At 41.3% G+C, this 23,429-nt stretch overlaps 1 protein-coding gene across 1 annotated transcript in view; it reads left to right on the forward strand.

Moving 5' to 3' along the window:
- LOC311071664 (ryanodine receptor 3-like) overlaps positions 1 to 23,429 on the forward strand; it is a 162,588-nt gene that overhangs the window by 103,706 nt on the left and 35,453 nt on the right. Inside the window, 9 exon segments of the mRNA XM_084096131.1 lie at positions 2,282 to 2,435; positions 2,437 to 2,538; positions 4,412 to 4,426; positions 5,453 to 5,623; positions 5,714 to 5,773; positions 5,934 to 6,068; positions 10,814 to 10,926; positions 19,403 to 19,499; positions 23,309 to 23,418. Coding sequence (XP_083952257.1) covers positions 2,282 to 2,435; positions 2,437 to 2,538; positions 4,412 to 4,426; positions 5,453 to 5,623; positions 5,714 to 5,773; positions 5,934 to 6,068; positions 10,814 to 10,926; positions 19,403 to 19,499; positions 23,309 to 23,418 — 957 coding nt within the window.

Genomic DNA, 23,429 nt, shown 5'->3' on the forward strand with positions numbered 1-23,429 from the left:
CACCACGCGATGTTGCAGAGGCATGTCAGCCAAGACAGCCCCACAACATCCAGAGACTTGAGGTACTCAGGCCGGATCTCCTCCACCCCCGGTGCCTTGCCACCGAGGATTTTCTTAATAATAATGAATAATTTGTTACATTTATATAGCGCCCACCACACACCAGCTTATCGGTAGAGAGGAGACAGTGATGAAGCCAATCAGTATATGGGGATGATTAGGAGGCCATGATGGACAGGGGCCAATGGGCAAATTTGGCCAGGATGCCGGGGTTACACCCCTACTCTTTTTCGAAGGACATCCTGGGATTTTTAATGACCACAGAGAGTCAGGACCTCGGTTTAACGTCTCATCCGAAAGACGGTGCTCTTTGACATTATAGTGTTCCCGTCACTACACTGGGGCGTTAGAACCCACACAGACCACAGGGTGAGCACCCCCTGCTGGCCTCACTAGCACCTCTTCCTGCAGCAACCTGATTTTTCTCAGGAGGTCTCCCATCCAGGTACTAACCAGGCTCAGCCCTGCTTAGCTTCAGTGGGCAACCAGTCTTGGGCTACAGGGTGATATGGCTGCTGGCTTCTTGACTACCTCGGTGACTTCAGCTTGGGTGATGGACGAGTCTACCTCCGAGCCCTCGGCCTCTGCCTCCTCAATGGAAGACGTGTCGGTGGGATTGAGGAGATCCTCGAAGTATTCCTTCCACCGTCCGACGACATCCCCAGTCGAGGTCAACAGCTGCTCCACTGTAAACAGCGTTGGTAGGGCACTGCTTCCCCCTCCTGAGGCGCCGGACGGTTTGCCAGAATCTCTTCAAGGCCAACCGATAGTCCTTCTCCATGGCCTCACCGAACTCTTCCCAGGCCTGATTTTTTGCCTTCACAACCAACCGGGCTGCAGTCCGCTTGGCCTGCCGGTACCCGTCAGCTGCCTCAGGAGTCCCACAAGCCAGCCAGGCCTGATAGGACTCCTTCTTCAGCTTGACGGGGATTGCCGCCTCGACAGGTACCGGAGACCTTACGGCCACAGCTCCGGGCGGCTGCGGTGACAATGGAGGTGGAGAACATGGTCCACTCGGACTCAATATCACCAGACTCCCTCGGGATCCGGTTGAAGTTCCGCCGGAGGTGGAAGTTGAAGATCTCTCTGACAAGGGATTCGGCCAAACGTTCCCAACAGACCCTCACAGTATGTTTGGGTCTGCCGAGTCTGTCCAGCTTCCTCCCCCGCCATCGGATCCAACTCACCACCAGGTGGTGATCAAGACATACGGCCGGAGGTCGGATGAAGCGACCACAAAGTCGATCATCGACCTCTGGCCTAGGGTGTCCTGGTGCCATGTGCACTGATGGACACCCTTATGCTTGTTCGTTATGGACAAGCTGTAACTAGCACAGATGTCCAATAACAGAACACCGCTCTGGTTCAGATCAGGGGGGCCTTCCTCCCAATCACGCGCCTCCAGGGGTCACTGTCACTGCCCACGTGGGCGTTGAAGTCCTCCAGTAGAACGCCTCTCACCATGGGCAACTCCAGAGTGGTAGAGAGTCCAGCCTCTCTCGAGGAGTGTGGTTCCAGAGCCCAAGCTGTACGTGGGGGTGATCCCGACTATCTCTAGTTTTTATTTTGATTATTTTTAATGATTTATTTTAATTCAACTTTTTTTGTGTGTGTGTGTGTTTTATTTAGATAATTACTATTTAAATTTCACATTATGATTTAATAATTAGTGTTTCATTTTGATTGATTTAATTATACAATTACTTATGTTAATTTTACATTTTTGTGAATTGATTGTTAGTTTTTTTTATTAATGTTTATATTTTTTTACATTTTGAATTAATTTTTATTTATTTATTAATTTAATTATTTTTTATTGTTTTTTAATTATTTAATTTAATTAGACATTTATTTTTAGTGTTTTATTGTTAGTGTTTTTTTATTAATAATGAAATTGAAGAATTTTAAAAAAATTACATTTTGAATTAATATTTTTTTTTTTTATTAATTTAATTATTTTTTCATTGTTTTTTTAATTATTTAATTTAATTAGACATTTATATTTAGTGTTTTATTTTGATTGTTTATTATTATTTAATTTATCATTAGTGCTATTATAAATGTTTTTATTTTATTTTAGAATTAGTCACTATCACATTGATTTAATTGTTTTTTATTTTTACATTATTTTAATTTGACATGATTTATTAGTATGTGTTTTAGTGTGTTTTGTCTGCATTTGACACTGATGAAGTGTGTGTGATGTGACGCATTACTCCAGGTCTCGCTGGCTGAAGGAACCTGATGGTGATTCTAACGAGCTCTTCAGGATGGTGGCAGAAATCTTCATCCTGTGGTGTAAATCTCACGTGAGTGCAGCTTTATCTGTAGCGTATCATGTGATATCAATAATCCTCGTGATATTAAACCGGTCTGTCTCTGCAGAACTTCAAGAGGGAGGAGCAGAACTTCGTTGTTCAGAACGAGATCAATAATCTCTCCTTCCTCACCGGAGACAGTAAAACCAAGATGGCCAAGGTACGAGTGAGAGTTTCCCATGATGCTTCAGGAGCTCAGCTGCAGTCACATGACATCAATGAGTGTCTTAACTCAGTTCAGTGACGTCACTCTACAGGAACAACAAGTGTTTGGTTTCATCATATTTCATTAGAATGGAAGAATTTGCTTAGAATAGACACGAATTCATTGTGGCGAGCAGGACGAGGCCGAGGGCCGTGAGAGAGCGGCATGAGGCCGGTGGCGTGATTACTCCTTCTTCCCGGGTTTCGGCACCAATGTAACGAGGTTCAACAGTTATGGGAAGAAGGAGGCGGGAACCGGCGAACATTCAATATATTTTAATGACAAAAATAAACCAAATACAAAATGAAAGTAAAGGCCAGCAGCCCCTCACGGACGACTGCTGGCCACACAAAACAGAAACAAAACACAACATAAAATCAGGCCTGTCCTCTCTCCCTCTTCACTGTCGTCGCTCCTCCTTTATGCTTCCGCTCCTCCGTGAGAGATTCGAGACCGGTGCGTCTCGCAGGTGTCGCTCATCAGAGTAATCACGCCACCGGCCTCATGCCGCTCTCTCACGGCCCTCGGCCTCGTCCTGCTCGCCACATACATAAAATCAACTTCCTTGCATAAACAAAATAAAAATCAGTAAGATTTCTTTTTAAACAAATTAATACTTAATACACAGACTAAAATACACGTGCATTAAATTGATCAAAAGTAACATTAAAGGCATTTATGTTACAAAAGATTCTATTTCAAATAAATGCTGTCCTTTTGAACTTTCTATTCATCAAAGAATCCTGAAGAATAAAATGTATCAGTTTCCACAAAAATATTAACCTGTTTTCAACATTGATAATAATCATAAATGTTTGTTGAGCATCAAATCATCATATTAGAGTGATTTCTGAAGGATCATGTGACACTGAAGACTGGAGTAATGATGCTGAAAATTCAGCTTTGATCACAGGAATAAATTACACTTTACTGTATATTCACATAGAAAACAGATGATTTACATTAGAATAATAATATTTCACTGTTTTTACTGTATTTTTGATCAAATAAACGCAGCCTTGGTGAGCAGAAGAGACTCTTTCAGAAACATAAAAAAATCATACGACCCCAAACTTGTCCATAAACCGGATGACAGAAGTGAACGAGTGTTTCATGTTGAATTTTATGCGAAGGATAAAGAGACAAGCGCTTGTGAAGGCAAACTCTCTCTCTCTCTCTCTCTCTCACTCTCTCTCTCTCTCTCACTCTATCTCTCTCACTCTCTCTCTCTCTCTCTCTCTCTCTCACTCTCTCTCTCTCTCTCACTCTATCTCTCTCACTCCCTCTCTCTCTCTCTCTCTCTCTCTCTCTCTCTCTCTCTCACTCTCTCTCTCACTCTCACTCTCTCTCACTCTCTCTCTCTCTATCTCTCTCTCTCTCTCTCTCTCTCTCTCTCTCTCTCTTTAATCTGCACGTTCCCACACTAAACCAGCCGTCACCTACTAATATCACATGCTAATATCCTCGTGATTAATCTTCCTTCGCTACTCCATTACACTGTTAGATTTGTTTTCACAGGAGAACAAATGCCACATCATAAACACATCGACCTCGAAGACTAAATGACTAAATGCATGTGTTTATTAATGCAAAGCTATATCAACAGAACTTATATAGCTTTTGTTTCAATCACTTTATATTCAAAATCATTCAATAACTCTCACAGGAAATGGAAAATATTAATATTAATTGTTAAAATTGATTGTGTTTATTCACATCATGATCTTTTGAAGTAGATGATCAACTGTTTCCTGTGTGAACTGTATTATTATTATTATTATTATTATTAACTGCTTGTGCTTGTTTTGTCTTTCTCCTTCATGCACAGTCATTCTTACCCAAGGTACAGTGAGTGAGCATGAGCTGAAACACGTCAGATGCATGAGTTACTCTGAAACGCTCGTGTGTGTGTGTGTGTGTGTGTGTGTGTGTGTGTGTGTGTGTTTCTTCTGTCTCCGTCGCTCTGCTTTATCAGAAGCTCTTCTGTGTCTCTAAACATCAGCAGGAACATTATCAGAGCCGTCAGTTTGAGGCAGGGCTGTTTTAGTAGGATTTATATTTATATACTATAATAGTATTCATCAATATTTTCATATTTTAATTTGAAAGTTTCTGTAATTTTGTTGTGTGCTGTTTTTATTTATTTATTTCTATTTAGCTTTAAGTTGTTTTATTTCAATTTTAGTACTTCACCTTAAACTTATTTTGTATCAAAGATTTATTTCTTGTTTTTATTTAGTAAATAGTTTACAGTAAATAGTACACTAAAATAGTATAAAATATACTATTTACTTTTGCACTGTGACCTTATTTTTATAACCTTTATAACCCAATCTCTCACATAACTGTAATGAAAAAAGAAAAAAGAAATATACATATATATATATATATTGGTGGTTAGGGTGGGTCTATATTATATTATATATGTATATTTATTTATTATAATGTGATTAGGAGGTAGATAAGAAACATTACCGTTTAAGTAATATCTATATGATAATATTATTTTTTATTTTTATATATATAAATATATTTTTATGTAATATTTTTATATTTTTATATATATTTTTTGCATTAAAGTAATGTGATTTAAATGGGAAATTAGGATAATTTTCATGAAAATAAAGTCACAATGCAAAAAATCTGTAAATGGCTGTAATAAATCAGCTTCCTTTTCTTAATGTAAAGTATAATATACTTTGATTTTGATGTATTTTCCCATGTTTCTTGACTCGTGTGTGTGTGTGCGTTTGTGTGTGTGCGCGTGTGTGCGTGTGTGTGTGTGTGTGTGCGCGTGTGTGCGTGTGTGCGTGTGTGTGTGTGTGTGTGTGGGTGTGTGCGTGTGTGTGTGTGTGTCTGTCTCTGTCAGTCCGGAGGTCAGGATCAGGAACGGAAGCACAAGAAGCGTCGAGGAGACTTTTACTCGGTCCAGACGTCTCTGATCGTGGCGGCGCTGAAGAAGATGCTGCCCATCGGCCTGAACATGTGTACGCCGGGAGACCAGGAGCTCATCCTGCTGGCCAAGACACGTTACGGCCTGGTACGGGTCACTGGGGTCAGGGGTCACCGGGGTCAGAGGTCACAGGTGTGATTTGTGTTTGTGATGGGATGGTTTTGTTTGGATGTGTAGAAGGACACAGATGAGGAGGTGAAGGAGCACATCAGACAGAACCTGCACCTGAAGGAGAAGGTCAGTCCGTGAAATACACACTCACTCACTCACTCTCACACACACACACACACACACACACTCACACACACACAGACACACTCACTCACTCACTCTCACACACACACACACAGACACACACTCTCACACACTCATCCATCTCTTGTGTTCACACACTCAGTCTGAGGATCCTGCAGTTCAGTGGCAGCTCCACCTGTATAAAGATGTGATGGTGAAAACAGAGGAAAGTCCCGATCCGGAGAGAAGCATCGAGAGAATCCAGAGCATCTCAGCCGCTGTGTTCCACCTCGAGCAGGTCATCATCTCACACACACACACACACACGTCATCTCGCACACACGTCAACTCATACACACACACGTCATCACACACACACACACACACACACACACACACACACACACACACACACACACACACACTCACACACACATCATCTCACACACACGTCATCACACACACACACACACACACATCATCTCACACACACGTCATCACACACACACATCATCTCACACACACACGTCATCTCACACACACACACACACACACACACACATCATCTCACACACACACACACACACACACACACACACACACATCATCTCACACACACGTCATCACACACACACACATCATCTCACACACACACATCATCTCTCACACACATCATCTCCCACATGTCACCTCGGTCTCTGTAATGTTTCTCTTTCTCTCGGTCTCTTTAATTTTTAATTCTTGTAATATTCAGTGCCAGTCAATTTTCACACTTGTATGATGAAAGTTTTCCTCAATCCTGCGGTTCCGCACACACACACTGTGATGTGTTTTCCTCAATCCTGCGGTTCCGCACAGACTCACTGTGATGTGTTTTCCTCAATCCTGTGGTTCCGCACACACACACTGTGATGTGTTTTCCTCAATCCTGCGGTTCCGCACAGACTCACTGTGATGTGTTTTCCTCAATCCTGTGGTTCCGCACACACACACTGTGATGTGTTTTCCTCAATCCTGCGGTTCCGCACACACACACTGTGATGTGTTTTCCTCAATCCTGTGGTTCCGCACACACACACTGTGATGTGTTTTCCTCAATCCTGTGGTTCCGCACACACACACTGTGATGTGTTTTCCTCAATCCTGTGGTTCCGCACACACACACTGTGATGTGTTTTCCTCAATCCTGCGGTTCCGCACACACTCACTGTGATGTGTTTTCCTCAATCCTGCGGTTCCGCACAGACTCACTGTGATGTGTTTTCCTCAATCCTGTGGTTCCGCACACACACACTGTGATGTGTTTTCCTCAATCCTGCGGTTCCGCACGCACTCACTGTGATGTGTTTTCCTCAATCCTGTGGTTCCGCACGCACTCACTGTGATGTGTTTTCCTCAATCATGCGGTTCCGCACGCACTCACTGTGATGTGTTTTCCTTAATCCTGCGGTTCCGCACAGACTCACTGTGATGTGTTTTCCTCAATCCTGTGGTTCCGCACGCACTCACTGTGATGTGTTTTCCTCAATCCTGTGGTTCCGCACACACTCACTGTGATGTGTTTTCCTCAATCATGCGGTTCCGCACGCACTCACTGTGATGTGTTTTCCTCAATCCTGCGGTTCCGCACACACTCACTGTGATGTGTTTTCCTCAATCCTGCGGTTCCGCACAGACTCACTGTGATGTGTTTTCCTCAATCCTGTGGTTCCGCACACACTCACTGTGATGTGTTTTCCTCAATCCTGCGGTTCCGCACAGACTCACTGTGATGTGTTTTCCTCAATCCTGCGGTTCCGCACAGACTCACTGTGATGTGTTTTCCTCAATCCTGTGGTTCCGCACACACACACTGTGATGTGTTTTCCTCAATCCTGCGGTTCCGCACGCACTCACTGTGATGTGTTTTCCTCAATCCTGTGGTTCCGCACGCACTCACTGTGATGTGTTTTCCTCAATCATGCGGTTCCGCACGCACTCACTGTGATGTGTTTTCCTTAATCCTGCGGTTCCGCACAGACTCACTGTGATGTGTTTTCCTCAATCCTGTGGTTCCGCACGCACTCACTGTGATGTGTTTTCCTCAATCCTGTGGTTCCGCACACACTCACTGTGATGTGTTTTCCTCAATCATGCGGTTCCGCACGCACTCACTGTGATGTGTTTTCCTTAATCCTGCGGTTCCGCACAGACTCACTGTGATGTGTTTTCCTCAATCCTGTGGTTCCGCACGCACTCACTGTGATGTGTTTTCCTCAATCCTGTGGTTCCGCACACACTCACTGTGATGTGTTTTCCTCAATCATGCGGTTCCGCACACACTCACTGTGATGTGTTTTCCTTAATCCTGCGGTTCCGCACAGACTCACTGTGATGTGTTTTCCTCAATCCTGTGGTTCCGCACGCACTCACTGTGATGTGTTTTCCTCAATCCTGTGGTTCCGCACGCACACACTGTGATGTGTTTTCCTCAATCCTGCGGTTCCGCACGCACTCACTGTGATGTGTTTTCCTCAATCATGCGGTTCCGCACGCACTCACTGTGATGTGTTTTCCTTAATCCTGCGGTTCCGCACAGACTCACTGTGATGTGTTTTCCTCAATCCTGCGGTTCCGCACGCACTCACTGTGATGTGTTTTCCTTAATCCTGCGGTTCCGCACACACTCACTGTGATGTGTTTTCCTCAATCCTGCGGTTCCGCACAGACTCACTGTGATGTGTTTTCCTCAATCCTGTGGTTCCGCACGCACTCACTGTGATGTGTTTTCCTCAATCCTGTGGTTCCGCACGCACTCACTGTGATGTGTTTTCCTCAATCATGCGGTTCCGCACGCACACACTGTGATGTGTTTTCCTCAATCCTGCGGTTCCGCACGCACTCACTGTGATGTGTTTTCCTCAATCCTGCGGTTCCGCACACACTCACTGTGATGTGTTTTCCTCAATCCTGCGGTTCCGCACAGACTCACTGTGATGTGTTTTCCTCAATCCTGTGGTTCCGCACGCACTCACTGTGATGTGTTTTCCTCAATCCTGCGGTTCCGCACACACTCACTGTGATGTGTTTTCCTCAATCCTGCGGTTCCGCACACACACACTGTGATGTGTTTTCCTCAATCCTGCGGTTCCGCACAGACTCACTGTGATGTGTTTTCCTCAATCCTGCGGTTCCGCACGCACACACTGTGATGTGTTTTCCTCAATCATGCGGTTCCGCACGCACTCACTGTGATGTGTTTTCCTCAATCCTGTGGTTCCGCACGCACACACTGTGATGTGTTTTCCTCAATCCTGCGGTTCCGCACAGACTCACTGTGATGTGTTTTCCTCAATCCTGCGGTTCCGCACAGACTCACTGTGATGTGTTTTCCTCAATCCTGCGGTTCCGCAGACTCACTGTGATGTGTTTTCCTCAATCCTGCGGTTCCGCACACACTCACTGTGATGTGTTTTCCTCAATCCTGTGGTTCCGCACACACACACTGTGATGTGTTTTCCTCAATCCTGCGGTTCCGCACGCACACACTGTGATGTGTTTTCCTCAATCCTGTGGTTCCGCACAGAATCACTCTGATCTGTTTTCCTCAATCCTGTGGTTCCGCACGCACTCACTGTGATGTGTTTTCCTCAATCCTGTGGTTCCGCACACACTCACTGTGATGTGTTTTCCTCAATCCTGTGGTTCCGCACGCACTCACTGTGATGTGTTTTCCTCAATCCTGCGGTTCCGCACAGACTCACTGTTATGTGTTTTCCTCAATCCTGCGGTTCCGCACACACTCACTGTGATGTGTTTTCCTCAATCCTGTGGTTCCGCACACACACACTGTGATGTGTTTTCCTCAATCCTGCGGTTCCGCACGCACACACTGTGATGTGTTTTCCTCAATCCTGTGGTTCCGCACAGACTCACTCTGATCTGTTTTCCTCAATCCTGTGGTTCCGCACGCACTCACTGTGATGTGTTTTCCTCAATCCTGTGGTTCCGCACACACTCACTGTGATGTGTTTTCCTCAATCCTGTGGTTCCGCACGCACTCACTGTGATGTGTTTTCCTCAATCCTGCGGTTCCGCACAGACTCACTGTGATGTGTTTTCCTCAATCCTGTGGTTCCGCACGCACTCACTGTGATGTGTTTTCCTCAATCCTGTGGTTCCGCACACACTCACTGTGATGTGTTTTCCTCAATCCTGTGGTTCCGCACGCACTCACTGTGATGTGTTTTCCTCAATCCTGCGGTTCCGCACAGACTCACTGTGATGTGTTTTCCTCAATCCTGCGGTTCCGCACAGACTCACTGTGATGTGTTTTCCTCAATCCTGCGGTTCCGCACACACTCACTGTGATGTGTTTTCCTCAATCCTGTGGTTCCGCACACACACACTGTGATGTGTTTTCCTCAATCCTGTGGTTCCGCACACACACACTGTGATGTGTTTTCCTCAATCATGCGGTTCCGCACAGACTCACTGTGATGTGTTTTCCTCAATCCTGCGGTTCCACAGACTCACTGTGATGTGTTTTCCTCAATCCTGCGGTTCCGCACACACTCACTGTGATGTGTTTTCCTCAATCCTGTGGTTCCGCACACACACACTGTGATGTGTTTTCCTCAATCATGCGGTTCCGCACGCACACACTGTGATGTGTTTTCCTCAATCCTGTGGTTCCGCACAGACTCACTCTGATCTGTTTTCCTCAATCCTGTGGTTCCGCACGCACTCACTGTGATGTGTTTTCCTCAATCCTGTGGTTCCGCACACACTCACTGTGATGTATTTTCCTCAATCCTGTGGTTCCGCACGCACTCACTGTGATGTGTTTTCCTCAATCATGCGGTTCCGCACGCACACACTGTGATGTGTTTTCCTCAATCCTGCGGTTCCGCACAGACTCACTGTGATGTGTTTTCCTCAATCCTGCGGTTCCGCACAGACTTACTGTGATGTGTTTTCCTCAATCCTGCGGTTCCGCAGACTCACTGTGATGTGTTTTCCTCAATCCTGGGGTTCCGCACACACAGATGTGTTTCTCTTCAGGTCGAGCAGCCGCTGCGCTCTAAGAAGTGTGTTTGGCAGAAACTGTTGTCTAAGCAGAGGAAGAGAGCAGTGGTGGCGTGTTTCAGGATGGCTCCACTATACAACCTGCCCAGGTAACATCTATCTATCTATCTATCTATCTGTCTGTCTATCTATCTATCTATCTGTCTATCTATCTATCTATCTGTCTGTCTTTATCTATCTGTCTGTCTATCTGTCTATCTATCTATCTATCTATCTATCTGTCTATCTATCTATCTATCTGTCTGTCTTTATCTATCTGTCTGTCTATCTATCTATCTATCTGTCTGTCTGTCTATCTATCTATCTATCTGTCTATCTATCTATCTGTCTGTCTTTATCTATCTGTCTGTCTATCTATCTATCTGTCTGTCTGTCTATCTATCTATCTGTCTGTCTGTCTATCTATCTATCTATCTGTCTGTCTGTCTTTATCTATCTGTCTGTCTATCTATCTATCTATCTATCTATCTATCTATCTATCTATCTGTCTGTCTGTCTGTCTGTCTGTCTATCTATCTATCTATCTATCTGTCTGTCTGTCTGTCTGTCTGTCTATCTATCTATCTATCTATCTATCTATCTATCTGTCTATCTATCTATCTGTCTGTCTGTCTATCTATCTGTCTGTCTATCTATCTATCTATCTGTCTGTCTGTCTGTCTGTCTTTATCTATCTGTCTGTCTATCTATCTATCTATCTATCTATCTATCTATCTATCTGTCTATCTATCTGTCTATCTATCTATCTATCTATCTATCTATCTATCTATCTGTCTATCTATCTGTCTATCTATCTATCTATCTATCTATCTATCTATCTATCTATCTATCTATCTGTCTATCTATCTATCTGTCTGTCTTTATCTATCTATCTAAGTGATCCAACGCTGGATACTCTTATAGGTTACGTCCGTGGATCACGGCTGAACGCGTCTTCTCCACACTCACTTACAAACAAACATTTTTTCGCCTATCGTGCGTCTACTCTACACCTGTACCACTAAAAAGACGGATTATATCCAAGACTTCAGTCATAAATTAGTATTAATATTGATAGCATCACTGGTAGCGTCGTTGCTAACTTAACTTACTGTCCATCTGTTAAAATGGCGAATATATCAGATGTAAGTAGTCTACCTTTTGGTGCAGGTGAGGACACATTTGAGCTACACGCGTTGCAGTCTGAGCTGGAAGCTGTTGAGAAACAGATCCACGACCTTTTAGTGAGAAAAGCCGAGCTGATAGACCGGCGGTTAGCTCTTGAAACATCACGCGCCGATGCACACAAATCAGTGATCAACGTTACTAACCCGCTGACTCCGACCTCGTCTGCTCCGTGCGTTACTCAGCATCGGTCACGAGCGTCGAGGCCGCGATCAGCTATGGTCTCGTTTACGCCGGCTCCAACATGCCACCACGAAGCCTGGATGTTTCCGCAGCGGAAGACGCGAGTCAGGTCTAGACCAAGAAAACTCTCTCCGACCCTCCCGGTTTTCGAGATATCCACCCAAAACCGCTTCTCCCCTCTTCGCGAAACAGAACGCGATGCTGTGATCATCGGTGATTCCATCGTTCGACACGTACAAGCTACGTTAAATAAAAGTAAGGTGCATAGTCACTGCTTTCCTGGTGCTCGTGTTTCTGAAATCGCTGCTCACGTTCCCGAGATTCTGAACGAGCGCGTCGGAACTGTGGTCCTGCACGCGGGAGGGGCCGACATCAGGCTGCGACAGACAGAGGTTCTGAAGAAAGACTTCAGGAATCTGATCGATACGGTACGCAGCACATCGCCTGATATAACGATCATTGTGTCAGGACCGCTTCCCACGTACCGACTAGGTCATGAAAAGTTTAGTAGATTATTCGCGCTAAATGAATGGTTAATGTCATGGTGCAATGAGCAGAAACTGCTCTTTGTAAATAATTGGAATCTGTTTTGGGAGCGTCCTAGGCTTTACCGTGCCGATGGCTTACACCCAAGCAGATTCGGATCGGATCTTCTGTCAGATAACATCTCCAAAATGTTAAATACCTTTTGACTAGTAACCAAAAGTTCAAATCATAGTCTCTGCTGCACCAAATTAACTGATATAAATAGTGTAGAACATTGCATAGAAACTGTGTCTATTCCTCGTTTAGTGAGATCAAATAATAAATCTACTGCAGGATCTAGAAAAAATCTAATTGTTATTAAACCAGAAAATGTTGCTATTAGTAACCAAAAACAATTTCTAAAGCTAGGTCTTCTAAACATTAGATCACTCACACCTAAGGCAGTTATTGTAAATGAAATAGTCACGGATAATAGCTTCGATGTACTTTGCCTTACTGAAACTTGGCTTAAACCTAATGATTATTTCGGTCTAAATGAGTCTACTCCATCAGGATACTCCTATAAGCACGAACCCCGTCTGATTGGTCGTGGCGGCGGTGTTGCAGCGGTCTATAGAGATATTCTCAATGTTACTCAGAAAACGGGTTATAAGTTTATTTCGTTTGAAATACTTGTACTAAATGTTACGCTCTTAGATGTTAGAAAAAAATCCATATTATCTCTAGCCTTGGCTACCGTATATAGACCGCCTGGGCCTTACGCTGATTTCCTAAAAGAGTTTGCAGATTTTCTCTCAGATCTATTGGTCAATGTAGATAAAGCATTAATTGTTGGAGATTTTAACATACACGTAGATAATCCAAATGATGCGTTAGGGGCTGCGTTTATAGATTTATTAAATTCCTTTGGGGTCAAACAAAACGTCACCGGACCAACTCATCGTCTTAATCACACACTCGATTTAATTATATCATATGGAACCGATCCAACCGATATAGATATCATTCCACAAAGTGATGATGTCACTGACCATTACTTGGTAACTTGCATATTACGTACTGCTGTAATATGTCATGCGGCGCCGCGTTTTCGACCAGGCAGAACAATCCTTCCATCCACCATAGATAATTTCTCGAGTTGCTTGTCTGATCTGTCTCAGCTGCTGCCTGAACCCAAACAAACAGATGAACTAGAAGAACTAACTAGCACTATGAGCACCATTCTCTCTAGAACATTGGATGTTGTTGCACCCGTTAGATTAAAAAAGGTCACAGAGAAAATTAAAGCACCATGGTACAATAATACTACGCATGTTCTAAAGAGAGAAACCCGTAATTTAGAGCGTAAATGGAAACAAACTAATTTAGAGGTCTTTAGAATCGCGTGGAAAGACAGTATGTCACGTTATAAAAAGGCCCTAAAAGCAGCCAGGGCTGAGCACCTCCGCAAACTAATAGAAAATAACCAAAACAATCCTAGGTTTTTATTTAACACCGTGGCTAGACTAACAAATAAACAGACGTCACCTGAACAAAATATCCCGTTACAGTTTAGTAGTAATGATTTCATGAACTTCTTCACTGAGAAAATAGAAAACATCAGAACCACAATTGTAAACGTTCAATCCTCAATCGCACCTTATAATTCAGCCTCAATTATCCCCCCGCAAGAACAATTACAGTGCTTTACAACTATAGAACAAAAAGAGTTAAATAAACTTATCACTTCATCTAAAACAACAACATGTTTATTAGATCCTATACCAACTAAACTACTGAAAGAAGTGTTACCTGTAGTGGAAGAGCCTCTCCTCAATATTATTAACTCATCTTTATCTTTAGGTCATGTTCCAAGAACATTTAAACTGGCAGTGATAAAACCTCTCATTAAGAAACCACAATTAGACCCGCATAATCTAGCAAATTATAGACCCATTTCAAATCTACCTTTTATGTCTAAAATACTAGAAAAAGTTGTGTCCACTCAACTGGGCTCTTTCTTGCAAGAAAATGATATCTATGAAAAGTTTCAGTCAGGATTCAGGCCGCATCATAGCACTGAAACTGCGCTCGTTAAAATCACAAATGATTTACTTTTAGCTTCTGACCAAGGCTGTTTCTCAATACTAGTTTTACTTGATCTAAGTGCTGCGTTCGATACTATAGATCATACAATACTCTTAGATCGACTACAAAATTATACTGGTGTTCAAGGACAAGCATTAAGCTGGTTTAGATCATACTTATCAGACCGCTACCATTTTGTCTATTTAAATGGAGAAAAATCGATCATAATTCCAGTAAACTATGGAGTGCCGCAGGGATCTGTGTTAGGCCCTCTGTTATTCTCAATATATATGCTGCCACTTAGAAATATTATAAGGAAACATGGAATTAGTTTCCATTGTTATGCTGATGACACTCAAATATATATTTCATCACGGCCGGATGAAAACGCTAAATTATCCAAATTGACAGAGTGTGTTAAAGATATAAAAGATTGGATGACGCGTAATTTTCTATTATTAAATCCAGACAAGACAGAGGTAATACTTATCGGTTCAAAAAACCGCCCACAGAACCTCTCACAATACAACTTTGACATCGTAGGATGTCCTGTTACTTTATCCTCTACAGTAAAAGACCTGGGTGTTATACTCGATTGTAACCTGTCTTTTGAAAATCATATTTCGTATGTTACAAAAACAGCCTTTTTCCACCTTAGAAACATTGCTAAGCTACGTAATATGCTATTAGTTTCTGATGCAGAAAAGTTAGTTCATGCATTCATGACCTCGAGACTAGATTACTGTAATGCTTTATTAGCCGGTTGTCCTGCATCCTCAATAAACAAGCTACAGTTAGTCCAAAATGCAGCCGCTAGAGTTCTTACTAGATCAAGAAAATATGATCATATAACACCGATTTTATCATCACTACATTGGTTACCTATAAAGTTCCGTATTAATTACAAGGTATTGCTACTGACTTATAAAGCCCTAAACGGCTTAGCTCCAGTCTATTTAACGGATCTTCTATCACCCTATAATCCATCACGCTCTTTAAGATCAATAAATTCAAGGCTTTTGGTCATACCTAGGATATCCAGATCCACCAAAGGAGGGAGAGCATTTTCACATTTGGCTCCAAAACTCTGGAATAGCCTTCCTGATGCTGTTCGTTGCTCGGACTCACTCTCCCAGTTTAAAACTAGATTAAAGACGCATCTTTTCGGCCAGGCATTCATATAATATTGTTAATCTCACAGTTTCAAACTACAATCCGGCCTCTAGTTCAAAAATGCCAGAGGAGAACTGGCCCCCGACTGAGCCTGGGTTCTCCCAAGGTTTTTTTTTTTCTCCATTAGGTCACTTGATGGAGTTTCAGGACACCATTAGGTCACTTGATGGAGTTTCAGGACACCATTAGGTCACTTGATGGAGTTTCAGGACACCATTAGGCCGCTTGATGGAGTTTTTTCGGTTCCTTGCCACTGTTGCCTTTGGCTTGCTCAGTTGGGGATATTTTGGGGATATTTAATTTTATTCTATCAATCAATAAATTCCACTAGAAACAAACTTTGTTGTATTATTTTATTTTAATACTGTGAAGCTGCTTTGATACAATCTGTATTGTGAAAAGCGCTATACAAATATACTTGATTTGATTTGATTTGATATCTATCTATCTATCTGTCTTTATCTATCTGTCTGTCTGTCTGTCTATCTATCTATCTATCTATCTGTCTATCTGTCTTTATCTATCTATCTATCTATCTATCTATCTGTCTTTATCTGTCTGTCTGTCTATCTATCTATCTATCTATCTATCTATCTATCTATCTATCTATCTATCTATCTATCTATCTATCATACAGTGAGGAAAATAAGTATTTGAACACCCTGCTATTTTGCAAGTTCTCCCACTTGGAAATCATGGAGGGGTCTGAAATTGTCATCGTAGGTGCATGTCCACTGTGAGAGACATAATCTAAAAAAAAAAATCCAGAAATCACAATGTATGATTTTTTTAATTATTTATTTGTATGATACAGCTGCAAATAAGTATTATAAGTCGCTGTAAACCGAAGTATTTTGTTGATTATGATTTTTACTAGTGCTGGGAAACGCGATTAATTGCATCCAAAATAAAAGTTTGTGTTTACATAATATATGTGTGTGTACTAGGGGTGTGCGATATATGTCGTCTGCGATAATATCGTAATTGTTCTTTAACGATGTGCGTTTTGACATTATCGAGTACAGCCTATCCCACACACACACACACACACACACACACACACACACACACACACACACACACACACACACACACACTCTCACACACACACACACACACACACACACACACACACACACACACTCACACACACACACACACACACACACTCACTCACACACACACACACCCAGAGAGTGTACGCATACTCTACGTGATGTGGTCTTGTAGATTAGACTAGTGCGAGTGCAGTTTTCTCCAAATATCAGCATGATAACAAATGTGATATTGATTTTATACAAGTTTAATAAACAAGTTAATATTAAGTGACTTACATTTTAGACACCATATTGCCTGTTTTTGCTCTATTTCGCCAACGAAAATAGTTCAAAACAAAGCCACACACGCCGGTGTTTCCTTACTGAGTGAATCAGCTTTTTGAACGAATCAGTTGACTAGGATAGATTAAGATAGTCAAATGCTTCTTTCCTTGAATGAATCAGCCGTTTGAATGAATCGGTTGAATCTCAATGATTCGCTCATTAACAGTGCCTATCTTTTCTTGTTTTAAATCATTTTAAATATCAATATTCAATATTGCAAAGATTAATTTTGTTGGTACTGATTTCATGTGAATGGTAACAGCCCTATTGTGTCTTATTTTTATAACTGAATTTGATTAAATTATGAAATTGACACAATTGAATTAGGTTTAAAAAATGGCTTTATAAAGGTAAAAATGCCCATATTAGGTAAAAATCAATTGAAACATATTGGCAAAAAATAATTTCTGTCACTCAGAATATGAAGAATATCAAAAACTTTAGGAGTCGGCTGTCCACGACAGTCCTAAATCTGCCAAAGTACCAACACAATAAACACACTCAGCAAAATATCGTCTAATAATCGTTACCGAGAAAATCCCAGAAAATATCAAGATATAATTTTTTGTCAATATCGCACACCCCTAGTGTGTACTGTGTATAATTATTTTGCATATATAAATACACACATGTATATATTAAAGAAACAACAGTACACACACATATGTTATGTAAACACAAACTTTTATTTTGGAATGCGATTAAACGTTGCCCAGCACTAATTTTTCCTAATAACCAAGTGTTATTGTTCTTTAATACTCGTGTGTAACTGTGACTCAGATTTGTGTCTTGTTTCCTCTCCACGTCACGTTCCTGTTCTCAGGCACAAAATTAATAATTACTTCCTGAATTCCTACCGACACATTTGGCTGGGCAGAATTCTTGAGCGTTCTGACAATGACCGTCTGCTCGCTGTGCTAACGGTAACGTAGCGCTCAGACAACGCCTGCTTTGCTCGCGGAAACCCCCATTTCTGAGCCATGGTTTGGACGGTAACTCACACTAACTGTCTGACGGGTCATCTGAGATGTTAAAGGCTCCATCTTCATCTGTGTTATCAGTTCTTCTCTATATCAGTGTCAGTGTTTCTGAACTCCTGAAACGCCTCCATTGTATCTTGAGTTTCTTCCGGGAACGAACACGTCACAATATTCCTCATTATAATAATTCATACGCAGAATAAAGGGGCGGGGCCTGGTTGAGTTAGTTAGTAGTGTGTTGAAATCAAGCTACAACCTTCCGGTCTCTCTCTTGAATCCAACAATGAAGAGAGTTAAACTGCAGTTCATCCACTGGCCACTAGAGGCCGGCTGCAGAAGAGACTCAATCCCATAGACCCGCATGTTAAAATGCTCAACTTTACAGCAGAAATAAACATGTTCACAGTCTGGTGCAAAAAGTGGGTTTGGTCTATATAGCTAATGTTGCCCTTCATGACGACTGTGAGGGGGTGAATTTTTTTATAACTCATCCGTTTAAATGTAATTAAGCCTTACATTTTTGCATAATTAAGGGCGTGGTCACTTGAGTGACAGGTGGATTGTCGCTGATGTCACTACTAGCTGTTTGTCTGCTGTCTGTTAGCGTCACGTCACCTCAGCTAATCCGCCTCGCTGCACATTTCCGTTTATCTGGGAGTGACGCGCGACCAAGATGGCGATTATTCAAGATGGCCCATATTTTTTACAGTCTATGGTTGAAACTGGCGGTTATGGAAAGGGGCGGGACATTTCCCAAACACACTCGAAGTGCTCGACCAATCACAACACACTGCTCCAGTCGACCAATCAGAGCACAGTGTGCTTTTCAGAAGGAGGGGCTTCATAGAGACAGGAAGTAAACAGAGTGTTACTGACAGACTGAGAAGAGAGGAGCCGCAACAATGGAGAATATGAGGAGAATAATCAACATTCAAGTTCTAGAAGAGACCAAAAACACACAATATGGCATCTTTAAAGTTTTATAGATCTTCGATGTCACATCTACACGATGACCCGTCAGATGAACCCTAACTAACTAACTGACCCTCCAGCACTTCCTGTTTCCCTAGCCTCGCCCTGGCAACCCTGTTGCTATGTTAACCCTGTGTCCTCCTGCTGTCCCGTCTCAGGCATCGCTCCATTAACCTGTTCCTCACCGGATACCAGCGGCTCTGGATAGAGGCAGAGATGTACTCGTTTGAGGAGAAGCTAGTGCAGGATCTGGCCGTAAGTAACTTTACGCTCGAGTCGAGCCGCTGGTTTCCACACTAGACCCAGTGAAAGCCAAACGGGAGTTTTGTGTCTTTTAGTTTGTGTCTGAGATCCAACTAAACAAACTTACAGCTGATATGACATTAGTTGTGTCCCAGATAGGGTTGGGAATCAAACACTTGAGGTCAGGAGTCAGATACTTGTTATAAAATTACAATTTCGATTCCTCTTATTGATTCCTTTGTGAGCATTTTAATATGACTTTAAGCAATTCAAGTGGGAGACGACTCTGTTTCTCTGTTTTCTGTTTTCTGTGCTGCACACACATCCAAAGCGCTCACAGAAAAAGTGATTTAAAAACATTCAAGCGCGAGAGACTCTGTTTTCTGTGTTCATGTGTATCAGTATATTGGATCCGTGCAGCTCTTAAAGTGACAGCAGCCTAATATTCCTGCTCTATAATAACGCTAATATTCCTGCTTTATAATAACGCTAATATTCCTGCTTTATAATAACGCTAATATTCCCGCTCTATAATAACGCTAATATTCCCGCTCTATAATAACGCTAATATTCCTGCTCTATAATAACGCTAATATTCCTGCTTTATAATAACGCTAATATTCCCGCTCTATAATAACGCTAATATTCTCGCTCTATAATAACGCTAATATTCCCGCTCTATAATAACACTAATATTCCTCTCTATAATAACACTAATATTCCCGCTCTATAATAACGCTAATATTCCTGCTCTATAATAACGCTAATATTCCTGCTCTATAATAAACGCTAATATTCCCGCTCTATAATAACGCTAATATTCCCGCTCTATAATAACGCTAATATTCCTGCTTTATAATAACGCTAATATTCCTGCTCTATAATAAACGCTAATATTCCTGCTCTATAATAACGCTAATATTCCCGCTCTATAATAACGCTAATATTCCTGCTTTATAATAACGCTAATATTCCCGCTCTATAATAACGCTAATATTCCCGCTCTATAATAACGCTAATATTCTTGCTCTATAATAACGCTAATATTCCGCTCTATAATAACACTAATATTCCCGCTCTAATAACACTAATATTCCTCTCTATAATAGCGCTAATATTCCCGCTCTATAATAACACTAATATTCCCGCTCTAATAACACTAATATTCCCGCTCTAATAACACTAATATTCCCGCTCTATAATAACACTAATATTCCCGCTCTAATAACACTAATATTCCCGCTCTAATAACACTAATATTCCCGCTCTATAATAACACTAATATCCCTGCTCTATAATAACACTAATATTCCCGCTCTATAATAACACTAATATTCCCGCTCTAATAACACTAATATTCTAGCTCTATAATAAACACTAATATTCCCGCTCTATAATAACACTAATATTCCTGCTCTATAATAACACTAATATTTCCGCTCTAATAACGCTAATATTCCCGCTCTATAATAACACTAATATTCCTCTCTATAACCGCTCTATAATAACACTAATATTCCCGCTCTATAATAACACTAATATTCCCGCTCTTATAACACTAATATTCCCGCTCTATAATAACGCTAATATTCCCGCTCTATAATAACGCTAATATTCCCGCTCTATAATAACGCTAATATTCCTCTCTATAATAACACTAATATTCCCGCTCTTATAACACTAATATTCCCGCTCTATAATAACACTAATATTCCCGCTCTACAATAACACTAATATTCCCGCTCTATAATAACACTAATATTCCCGCTCTTATAACACTAATATTCCCGCTCTATAATAACACTAATATTCCCGCTCTATAATAACACTAATATTCCTCTCTATAATAACACTAATATTCCCGCTCTTATCGCTCTATAATAACACTAATATTCCCGCTCTTTAATAACACTAATATTCCCGCTCTATAATAACACTAATATTCCCGCTCTTATAACGCTAATATTCCCGCTCTATAATAACGCTAATATTACCGCTCTATAATAACGCTAATATTCCCGCTCTATAATAACGCTAATATTCCTGCTTTATAATAACGCTAATATTCCCGCTCTATAATAACGCTAATATTCCCGCTCTATAATAACGCTAATATTCTTGCTCTATAATAACGCTAATATTCCGCTCTATAATAACACTAATATTCCCGCTCTAATAACACTAATATTCCCGCTCTATAATAACGCTAATATTCCCGCTCTATAATAACGCTAATATTCTTGCTCTATAATAGCGCTAATATTCCCGCTCTATAATAACACTAATATTCCCGCTCTAATAACACTAATATTCCCGCTCTAATAACACTAATATTCCCGCTCTATAATAACACTAATATTCCCGCTCTAATAACACTAATATTCCCGCTCTAATAACACTAATATTCCCGCTCTATAATAAACACTAATATTCCCGCTCTATAATAACACTAATATTCCCGCTCTATAATAACACTAATATTTCCGCTCTAATAACGCTAATATTCCCGCTCTATAATAACACTAATATTCCTCTCTATAACCGCTCTATAATAACACTAATATTCCCGCTCTATAATAACACTAATATTCCCGCTCTTATAACACTAATATTCCCGCTCTATAATAACGCTAATATTCCCGCTCTATAATAACGCTAATATTCCCGCTCTATAATAACGCTAATATTCCCGCTCTATAATAACACTAATATTCCCGCTCTAATAACACTAATATTCTAGCTCTATAATAAACACTAATATTCCCGCTCTATAATAACACTAATATTCCTGCTCTATAATAACACTAATATTTCCGCTCTAATAACGCTAATATTCACGCTCTATAATAACACTAATATTCCTGTCTCTATAATAACACTAATATCCCTGCTCTATAATAACACTAATATTCCCGCTCTATAATAACACTAATATTCCTCTCTATAATAACACTAATATTCCCGCTCTTATCGCTCTATAATAACACTAATATTCCCGCTCTATAATAACACTAACATTCCCGCTCTATAATAACACTAATATTCCCGCTCTTATAACACTAATATTCCCGCTCTATAATAACGCTAATATTCCCGCTCTATAATAACACTAATATTCCCGCTCTTATCGCTCTATAATAACACTAATATTCCCGCTCTATAATAACACTAACATTCCCGCTCTATAATAACACTAATATTCCCGCTCTTATAACACTAATATTCTCGCTCTATAATAACGCTAATATTCCCGCTCTATAATAACTCTAATCAAACAACAGAAGACAGTAAATCTTGTGTTCATGATATTCAGATACAGTCACATGTTTTGTGATAACACTAAATGTGAATGATATCTAAAGTTGTTTTTTCCTGATTGGAATCAAAATTAGGAATCGATAAGCAGAATCGAAATAGGAATCAGAATGGTTAAAATTCAAGCGATCCCCAACCCTGGTCCCACATGACCCTCTGTAAACACTATGAGCTGATCTGGTGTTTAATCTGCACTGAAGATCTGCTTTAACAGCGGAAGAATCATTCACAAACAGTCAGACTGTGGAGTCTCCTCTTCCTGACCAGGCCTTTACTCCCTGCACTGATGCATGATGGGTGTTTTCAGCGCTTAACCTGCTGAGCATCACTAACTCGAACACGCACTGCTGCATGAATGAAAGTACCGTGGTGAAGTCACATGTACTAGAGCAGATCATAATGTGCTGATCCTCACTGAGGTGACTGTGAGAGACCTGAGCGAGATATATTACGAGATATTAAACAGGATTGAAGTATGTGGTGTGTGTGTGTGTGTGTTTGTGAAGAAGACGCAGCCGAAGACTGATGAAGAGGAGGAGGAGATCACAGACGCTCAGCCTGACCCTCTTCATCAACTCATCCTGCACTTCAGTCACAACGCACTGACAGAACGCAGGTGATCACACT

The sequence above is a fragment of the Abramis brama genome (genome assembly GCF_963993115.1).
Source record: "Abramis brama genome assembly, chromosome: 21".
In the NCBI taxonomy this organism is placed as follows: Eukaryota; Metazoa; Chordata; class Actinopteri; order Cypriniformes; family Leuciscidae; genus Abramis; species Abramis brama.